Source organism: Acanthochromis polyacanthus, chromosome 10, assembly GCF_021347895.1.
Source record: "Acanthochromis polyacanthus isolate Apoly-LR-REF ecotype Palm Island chromosome 10, KAUST_Apoly_ChrSc, whole genome shotgun sequence".
NCBI lineage: Eukaryota > Metazoa > Chordata > Actinopteri > Pomacentridae > Acanthochromis > Acanthochromis polyacanthus.
Genome location: NC_067122.1, coordinates 14,658,128 through 14,668,247, shown reverse-complemented (window position 1 = coordinate 14,668,247; position 10,120 = coordinate 14,658,128). Strand labels below are relative to the sequence as shown.

The following is a 10,120-nucleotide window of genomic DNA, read 5'->3' as shown; positions in this document are numbered from 1 at the left end:
TTTAATAATGACATTTTCTGCCTTATTTTCTCTTTTCTTTACTCCTCTATGACAGAAAGATGAATATCTTTAGGTTATGGACAAAACTAGATGCTTGAGGACGTTGCTATGGGCTTAAGCAACTAATTGATTAAGTGACAGTTTAATGAGCAATAGAAATAACTGATAATTGTAGCTCTACATGAAAATAAAAATCTGGATTAGATCGCAATACTTCTTCCACCAGTGACAGTAAATTAACAGCCTACTTGAGGCCTGTTTTAGTCGAGCATGTTTTCTTAGTTCTACCCAAATTTGCTTAAAGTTTGTGTTTTTAGTGAGATTTTAACTCAGGCTGAGTGAAACGTGGCTGCCTATTAAAGCAAACACTACAGTGAATGCACTGTTTGCTCAGGGAGCAGCATCGTTACAGCTGGAAAGTTCAATTTAAGGGTGGCTAAGTGATAAGAGCCAACAGGGTGGAGGTGAGGCAGTTTTTATTTAGATTTATTAACCCTCAGACGTCACCTTCCAGCGCCTGAATGATGTCGACGTGACCTGCCTCATGAAGTAGTAATACTTTGCTCTCTGTGGCTGTCTGGGTTTTTGCCCCGTTGTGTTGGAGTTTTAGTGCCGTTGAGCAACAGAAAGTGCAGCAGGGCAAAGCAGGACGCTGCCAGCGACGGGACAGCAGTTACTGTTGCCAAGCCTGCAGTCACGCAGCCTCCTGCTGGCCGACGGGGTTGAGCAAAGGCCTGTCATGACACAGAGCTCCAGCCCTTTCAACATCCAGCGACTCCCATGTCCCAAGATCTGCTGGTCACATTGCACCAAACACAAAATATGTTGCAACACCCAAACCGTGCCAAAAATATCTATCGCCATGAACCGGGCTTCACAACCGTGACACATCGAAATTGACTGATTTAATTACTCAAATCATCATTTAACGTTTTACAATATACCTCAGCCAGTGAACTTTGAAGTTTCTCAACATGATGAATCAGCATTTCCTCCTCACTGCTCTGGAGCCATTTCAGATGTACTGACTGGTAACAGACATTTGCTCTCAGGTTTCTCAAGACACTTGGGAGATTCATGCATGTCTGCACCCAGAGCTGTATTACAGAATATCAGTGTCACGGTTCAAATCCTCTGACATTTGTTCAGTTCTAGTGTTCAACGGAAACGGGAACTTAAAAGAAATTTCACTCCTTTTACTGCGAGAAATTACTGTCTGAACAATACTTTCCCTGAAAACTAAAAACGATTTCTACTGAGTCAGACACTTAAATGCGGTAAAATGAAAGAAATATTTGTACTTAATTTTGTAAATTATTTCCTTCAATTATTTCTTTTTTATTTCCATTTTTATATTGTTTTAAATATACAAACATATCTAATTTTTTTTAGAAATATACTGTGATCTGTAAAAATAACATTAAAAAATATCTGAAAAACCATAAAAAAAATTTTAAATGGAAATTTATTGTAATTTCACCAGTTTTTTTAATTTAATAGATGACAGAGTCAAAATCTAATTTAATATCAAATATAGTTCTAAAATTAGATACAATTAATGACAATTAACAGAAATGTACTGGCTCTGTGATTTTACAAAGATTTGTTTGCTATATATATATATATATATATATATATAATATCTCACATAACTACAGAACTTTTCACAACAAAAATGTGTTAAATGAGTGGATATTTGTATAGCATAGTAATGTCAAAATACTGTAGCTAGCTAACTAGAAGCAATTAAATATTAGCCTAGCCGTGCTAGACCCATGCTCTGAAGACGCAAGGGTCTAGGCACGCTTGACAGCGAGGGAGGCGGGCTAAAAGGTTGTCTATCAAATCACTCTGCAGCAATTTGGTAGGTATACAACCAATCAGCGCAACGAATAGGCTCCTAGAGCACCGGAAATCAGAGGATGCGGTAGTTCGGTGAAGCCTTATTTATTCAGTCAATGGGTGAAGCTCAAGTATATTACAGACATGTTAACAGAAAGATTATTTAGAGTCGGTGCTAATGGAGCTCTGTCGTTTTTGTTGTCGACCCTGGCAGAGAATTAAATTCGTTGCCGTGGGTTGTCTAGTGCGGCTAGGCTAATTAAATATAGCTGTACAAAAAACACTGACATTTCATGTCCTTTATGAGTCAAGCTTCTTAGCAAACAGTTGTCTATTTACACATCCAGCTCTTAGTGAGCGACATTAGCATTCATTTGGAGTTGTGTTTGTGTTTACTGAATACAAGTGTAAATATAATATGTATGTATATATATATGCACAGCATTAGCATAAGCTGGGGACTTCGAGTATTGCTAATGATCACATATTCCAGTGGAAAGTGACAATTCACCACAAATTACCCACTATATTTTCCCAAACACAGAGATCCTGCGATATTATTAGTCCCATGTAAATCAGCATTTTGGTGATTTTATGTTATTTTTGATATTTTTGAAAGCTTTCTTTGCTTTCTTCTGCCTGTATGAGAATTGTGGAGGCTGCTTTGGCAATTATGAATGCAAGTTTGAACTGTATTTTGAGTGAAAATTCGGAACTGCCATGTTGCCACACTGCATGAAATCCGATTAGAGACTAGACTAGATTAGATAGATGGCATGCAATTGAGATAATTTTGCTGTATTTATGCAGGCTCATCAGTTATTCTGTGGCAGTGTGTCATATTTGAGAATAATTTCAATACATTTTAGCACTGACTTTGCTTATCCCATGCAGATTTGCTGCACTAAACGCAGACTAAACCTAGTTATTAAATCACACGAGGTTCTCCGGTTATAAATGTAAACAGGGCTCAGTTTTCACTTTGTTTTAGCTCTATTTTTGGTCTCTACCAACTCCTGAGGCAAACATCTGGCTCTTTAACATCTAAATTCTCCACTGTGTTCACCAGTTAGTAGTGAACTGTGTGTGTCAGCTATCTGGTGATGTTTTAGAGCTTTCTCTTTGAAAACAGCTGCAGTTAAAAATGCAAACAAGACAGCAAAAACTCTGAGCTGGAACTCCCCATACAGCTTCAGGTTCAGGTGCTGACTCAAGCAACACATTTCACATTAATAGCTGAAACATCAGCTATAGCCACATTAGCGTACAGACTCCGTAATGAATGCAATGACTGGTAAATATGCGGCTGTGTTGCCGTATGCTTGCAGATTTCAGCCGGCTTAGTGTAAAAACCACATTTGTGTTTACGTTGCCTGCGAGGCCAGCTGTCACCAGTTCAGTTGACCCAGTTTATCCGAGTGGGCTGAGGCTCACTGACCAGCACAGCCATTTTGATTTGCAGCCCATTGTGAGTGGAAACAGAGCAGAGCTGCAGCCTCTCGCCACACAGCACTTTTTTTTTTTTCAGTGCAAACTCTCTGCCCTCGGTGTGCTCGCTGGTGCCGTTTGGAGGCGCGCCGGGCTGTTTGACCACATCGCTTCCTGGATGCCCTTCATCACACTGCAATCTCCTAATCACTGCTGTGCCTTTGAGAGAGAGAGAGAGCAAGGAGGGGGGAAAAAAAAAACCTTTTTTCTGCTGGATTGGCGGAGCTGTTGCTAAGGAAGGGTTTCCCTCGGTGATGGATGGTCGTGGCAGTCAGTGGGAGAAACCGCTCTGAATAGCATATACATCAACTTAATGTCTCGTTGATGCACGGCTGCAGAAATGTGTAATTGAGGTCATCTAAATTAGTTCAGAGGGTATAAAGATCATGTTTTGTGCCACCGGGGTGCTGTTTATCATTTATCGTCTCACCCAAATAAAGTCTTATCAGCGCTGATGGCTGCAGTTGTGCTGCTCCTGTTTGACACGATTAGTGGACTTTGTAAATGTCAAATTAGCTTAGCAGTAGAGGTCACCACAAAAATATGGTGGACTTAAGAGGCTTATCACAGCTTCACTCTTCATGTGAAGGAAGAACATTTTTAGCATGAAAACTGTACATAACCTATATGTGAAGAAAAATATGTGCAGAAGCATAAAAATGCTGAACTGCATTTACATTGCAAGTGGAAAACTACAATTTGCAGCCTAAAGGGATGCCAAGCTGCACCTTTTTCTACTAAAGAGCTACAAAAACATCACTGCAGGAGATTTGCCTGAGCACAACTGTCAATTTGCATAAACAGCGACAATATGAAATGGCGTGGAGAGTTAATTCTGCTCCAGGACAGCCATGACCTCTTTTGCAACGCTGCTTTACATCTTCTCCTTTAGGTAAATCCTCACTGAAGCACTTTTAAATCCCTCAGTAGCAACATTGCATAAGGTGATAAACTTGCCCGACCAAGTCAAATGAGGTTCACATGTTTTGGCTTGTTATGAAAAGAGGCCACACACTCCTGGCACAGTGTAAAGGAAAAAAAACAAAAAGCTAAACCGTTTCTGGCTCGACACCTTCAACATCCTTCCTGTTAGTGACAAACACCAGAAGCAGACGTCAAGTTTACAGTTATTTATTTCAGTTTTACTGCATCAATATAAAATTGGTTTTGAAATATCCATGGACAAACAAATGAGCCATTTCATCATGAACACCTTGAGCCGTTTAAGCAGCCAGACAACTGAACAGGGCATGAGGGAATACAAAAAAAATAAAAGTCAAGGCACACCATGTTACAGTAATACCAAGTGGAAAGTTTTAAAACCTCTGCAGGTAGGAGCCCTTCAGCTCAGCGTTAAAATCTTTTACATTTAAAAAGAAAACTAAAAGGAGGGACAGAATAACCAGCATTCGATATCTCCTACAGGCAGAAACATTTTATTCACAACCAAACACTCGTGACAAATTCATGTTGAAATTTGAAATGAAGAGACGACATGAGGGCGAAATTCTGAATAAACCAGAGCTGTGCTTCATCTGGACTTTTTGGGGAAACCTCCACCGAGCACAAAGCGTCCCCCTCTGCACACGGACAGGAGGACGGACGCTGCAGGTTTCACTGGTTTTCGATTTGGTGGGAGAAGCTGGAGTGTCACTATTCAGGAGTGTTTGCCCTGGTCAGTTCACTGTCCATTGAGATTCTTTTCGAAGAGATGTGGCCCCTTCACAAAACATCCCATTGTTGCGAGTCAAGCAGTGGGGGAGGAGGAGGAAGAAGAAAAGGAGCAGTGACTTCTATCTCATGAAGTTTCCTCCTCCGATCTCCCTCTTGTACCTGTTGGTGAGGTCGTCCGCCTGCAGCGTGAGCTTGGACAGAACTCCGAACAGTCCTCTGAGGTGATAGTGGAACTGATGCTCCAGGTCTGAGCTGACATCCTGCAGCTCCCCGGTCACCGGCTGCTCCTCCTGCTTCACAGCCATCTCCAGGAAGCTGGCACCGGTGCTCATCTCCCTCTTCAGCAGCCCCCACTCCATGTCGTTCTTGATGGACTTGAGCAGCAGGTAGTGCTCGTACATGTCCCTCTGCTTGTTGGGACACGGAGGCTCATTGTTGTTGGCCTCCAGCTGGCTGGCGGCCTGCTCCTCCAGCGGCAGGTCTCGCAGCAGGCTGGGCACCATGATGGTCTCATCCATGTTGTTGGCAGCTGCTATGAAGCGGTGCATGACATTGATGAGGGAGTGCTTGTTGCTGGCGGAGTCGCTGCTGATCTGCATCATGGTGAAAAGGCTCTTTGGGTGGGCTTGGTTGACAACAGGCAGGTGGCTGGTGTTGTTTAAGGCTTGAGCTGCTCGGTGGCTGATCTGCAGGAAGAGGAGGAGGCAGGAAGAGACTGATGAGCCCGCAGAAATGCACTCTGAATGCAGCTTTACATAATCGGCACGGACAATTTAACCTGAGCGCACATACAGTGATCCTCTGCTCAGCCACTTATCGAGATTAACTCTAAACGCAGGAAACACCTCGATACATTTCCGCTACAGGAACAACCCACCTTCATTTTGCCGCATTGAACCGACATGACCTTGATTTGCTGTTCAAACCCTGATTACTATGAGGGAGAAAAGGCGCACTGACCTGAACCACGAGGTACCCTGAGGAAAGGCTCAGTTGGCGTGCCGGGTGGATAAACCGAGTTTTCGCAGGTACCGAGCACCACCCGCCAGGAAGGAAAGTGAAATTTTCCCCAACTGTGCGTCAGCTAAGCTCTGGTTTTATACTGGACACGCCGGGTCTGGGCGGTGGGAGACTCTAAAGTCCGCCTTCTCTACGTTTTCCAGCCGCGCTGATTTGGCCGCATTGAGGATGTGGGCGGATCTCCACAGCATCTGATCTCAAACCGACCAATCAAACGCTACCGCCAGCTGCCAGTCAGACATTTATCCAGGGCTTGTCTACAATTCTCTGCAGCCTGGTTACCGCTCATCGCTCCAGCCCGGAGGCAAAACTAACGCAAGCTATGAGTCAGGTTCATCAAGTGTGGCTCACCGAGCATTTAATTCAGAAATAACGATGCAAGGTTTGTTCGAATTAGTTCAGTTACAATACGAGTTTATTTTAGTGGCTTTCTCCTCCAGTCTGCGGAGTTTATTGTTGGCCAGCGGCGCCGCCTGCTGCCCGGACTGCGCCGGTTCAACCGGAGCTTTTACGCAGATGCGTAATCGTGCCAAAACTGATTGCACTCTTGTTAAAACGGAATCGCACCGTTTGTGCTTTAATCTCCATCATAACTTGCATGTTTAGAGAGAATCTTTTCCCAGTTGTATTACCAGTTGAATTTTGACGATATAACCCCCCATGAATGAAAACGAGTCACGTTAAAGGAACTGCTGGTCACTTTGACAGGTCAAAAAACTGTATTGTACAAATTAAACTGGTCATTCAAAGTTTTTTGAAGTGGTTAAAGGAATGAGATTGTTTTAATCAATGGCTCAGAGCAGGTAAAGTAACGCAGAGACATGAGAATAATTGCTCCCAGTCACAGCACAACACTGGTACCAAAAACTGTCAAAAACTTAATCACCCCATTTATGTACATCTCCAGCTGCTTTTATATAGATCAAACAGCCATACTGTGCAAATACATAAACTTTATCTGTTGTGATGATTAAGAGGTTTTTCAATTTATAATGTAACCAGGTCTAACATGTAGGATAATTATAGGCAGTACTATAGTATTGTTTCCAGTGTTAAATGATTCTAATTCTGTGACTTACAGATGGAGTTTATGTGCAGCCAATGAGCTTAGATTTTTAAAATTTAACCAATGAATGAAATTGACCCATTCTGATGCATTAACAACATTTCAGTCACCACAGCAAGGAGGATTGTTATGATGTAGGACTCAAAGCAGGTGAAGTAAAGCAGAGACGTCATTATACTTGCTCCCAATCAAAGCACAACACCGGTGCCAAAAAGTGATCATCCGTCAAATACTGGTTATCCTTATGCATTATTTTAACCTGCTCTGTGGCCCAGATCATGATGGAATACAGTTTTATTCAACATTAACTAAATAAATATTCCTATAAAATAATTGCCATGGAAATTCCTGAATAAATAAATGAAGTCCCCTGGAATAAATAAAAGTAAAAATTATCAATTTAACAATTAATCTTAAATATTTTTGTTACATTTAAAGAAAAACTTTTAGAGTTCATTTTATAGCTATTGCCATTTCATATGAAAAAAATCTAAAAACATTAATATTTTAGAATTCATTTCTTATTTGATGGAAGAAAATCATTTAGAAAATGTAGAATTTAATTCATAGCTATGCCATTGGAAAATTTACTTGCGTAACTATTTATAAAACAGAATTCTAACCAATATTTCTATGTTTTAACAAGTTGAAACAGCTTTAAAAAGACTACTTTAACTCATTTACTGCAGTTTTCCACCAACCAAATGACTGCAGCCCCTTTGTTGTGACTGACCTTATTAATGTTTTCATGATTTAATTCATGAAGATTCTTTTGCATAAAACACATCTACAAATTGCAATAATTAAAGTGTGGTTTCCAAATCTCCCAAACACATGCAGCTTAAATATGGCAAACAATACCAGCAGGACACTATGGCAACTGCAAACACTTCTTTAGGTAAAATTATTCAGTTAAAAGAATCATTAGTTTTGTAAAGACTTTCCTCTGTTTCACCACCAGTCCTGTGTATTTGCATGTTGTGACTGAGCAGAGAAAGCAGCTGAATATAAACCGTGTGATGAAGCTCTAATAACTCACCTTTATGGCACAACACCTGAACTTCCTCTGAACAGGAACCATCATTTTTACACAAATTAATCGGCCATTTATAGTGAGAATAACACCGTCAATTCCTCAGTAAGCTTCAATTATTCTGAAAGAGACATTAGTCTTACCAGGTGTCTTCAGTTTGAGCTGAAAATGCTCCGATGCGTGAACCCAGAAGGTTTGTCTGCATACGTGGAACAGTCAGGAGCATGTAGCAGCAGCAGCAGCACAGGTGGGTTAAATAAAGTTCACTGATGATCAGCTTTAATGAGATCAGTTACAGCTGTGGTTGAAAACCAGCATTAACTCAACATTTGATCTGAAGACAACAGTTTGAAACATTGAGGCAAAAGTTTGTTTATCTTTTAGAAGCTTGTGAATGTATAATTGTTCTTTCATTTACTTAAAACAGTCTGAAAAAATGCAATTTTGAGGTACAGAAACAGATTTTTACATCTTGTTAATCCTCTGGGGGGCTACACAGTGAAATGGTGGTTAGCACTTTCGCCTTGCAGCAAGAAGATCCCCGGTTCAAATCCCGGCCTGAGCCTGGGATCTTTCTGCATGGAGTTTGCATGTTCTCCCTGTGCATGCGTGGGTTTTCTCCGGGTACTCCGGCTTCCTCCCACAGTCCAAAAATATGCTGAGGTTAATTGATCACTGTAAATTGCCTGTAGGTGTGAATGTGAGTGTTATTGTCTGTCTGTATATGTGGCCCTGTGACAGACTGGCGACCTGTCCAGGGGGTCCCCTGCCTTCGCCCAAATCAGCTGAGATAGGCTCCAGCACCCCCGCGACCCAAGTGAGGATAAAGTGGTGTATAGAGAATAGATGGATGGATAATCCTCTGATCCCATTCAGCTATCGGGCCGAAACAAAACTTCACAGTGTGTTGCTTGTTAGAAAATTATAAAAGAATCTAAAACAGGATTTGATCTAGTCAGTTAAATCTTGCTTTGGATTTGGATCTAACATTCAGTATGTGTTGGTCAGAACCTTTTAGTTGGTTTGGAATACTTGTGATCCAGAATGATCCGGATTGTCCTGTCCCAGCAGGAGGCCTCATCGAGGCTGGATTTCAGGAACAAAATTCAATAAAACTTCAAATAATGATAAATTAAACCACTTGAATCATAGAGAACACAAACATTTACTAATATTTTGCACTAGAATCCTAAATCATCACAAAAATAAAGCAGACATTGGACTACTTATAACTTATTCCACTAAATTATCAAAAAATATATAATTTATCAATGTATTTAATAATTACAGTGACACAATCATCTCTGATTCTCTCTACTTTCATAGCTAGTATCCTGCACTTGTATGTAGACCCATTTTGGTAATCTTACTTTATTTTGAAAACTTGGTATCATATCCGGGTAAAATGAATATGGACTACCTGATCCTGGATCCAAATTATTCTGATCCAGATTCAACTTTTTAATCAGTTGAGATTTCTTTTGCAACCTTTGGTGGCTCCCGATCCGGCCTGAAATTCCACAAAAGCCTGTATAAATCTGCACTTATCTACAGTATATTCCCAAAATCCCAAACTTTTTAAACATGTTGCATTAAAATGATTTCTCGTAACTAGATTTCTACCATTAGAGTGACCCTTCTACACTGTGATCTATTTTCTAAGCCTTCAGAATATTTTACTACCCAGATTGTTTCAGTGATTCTAACATTTAGTGTCGGTCATCAGCCGACTTCCTCCAACACACTGCAAATAAGCAACAAACCTGAGATCTGTGCAGAAGTTCAGTTTCGTTTAGCAGTGGTTGTGTTGAGATAGACACACAGTAATGTTAGCCGAGTATTGACGTATGTTTGGTGCTTTTAAGAGGAAGTAAAACTTAAGGGTTTGCATGCTTCATGTAAACAGACCTTGGATGTTCCTGTAGGTATGCAAACAACAGTATGTGACATGAAACCTGAAATCAGGGACTTCTGACTCTAGCAAAGGTGCTCTTTAA

At 40.9% G+C, this 10,120-nt stretch overlaps 1 protein-coding gene across 1 annotated transcript; it reads right to left on the bottom strand.

The window, feature by feature from the left end:
* Positions 1 to 4,445: 4,445 nt before the first annotated feature.
* Positions 4,446 to 6,108, bottom strand: mid1ip1l (MID1 interacting protein 1, like). The gene is made up of 2 exons (XM_022201793.2): positions 5,965 to 6,108; positions 4,446 to 5,690 (listed from the first exon to the last, which is right to left on the bottom strand). Exon 2 carries the CDS (start codon positions 5,604 to 5,606, stop codon positions 5,124 to 5,126), a length of 483 nt encoding a protein of 160 aa, XP_022057485.1. The 5' UTR covers positions 5,607 to 5,690; positions 5,965 to 6,108; the 3' UTR covers positions 4,446 to 5,123.
* Between the last annotated feature and the right edge of the window lie 4,012 nt (positions 6,109 to 10,120).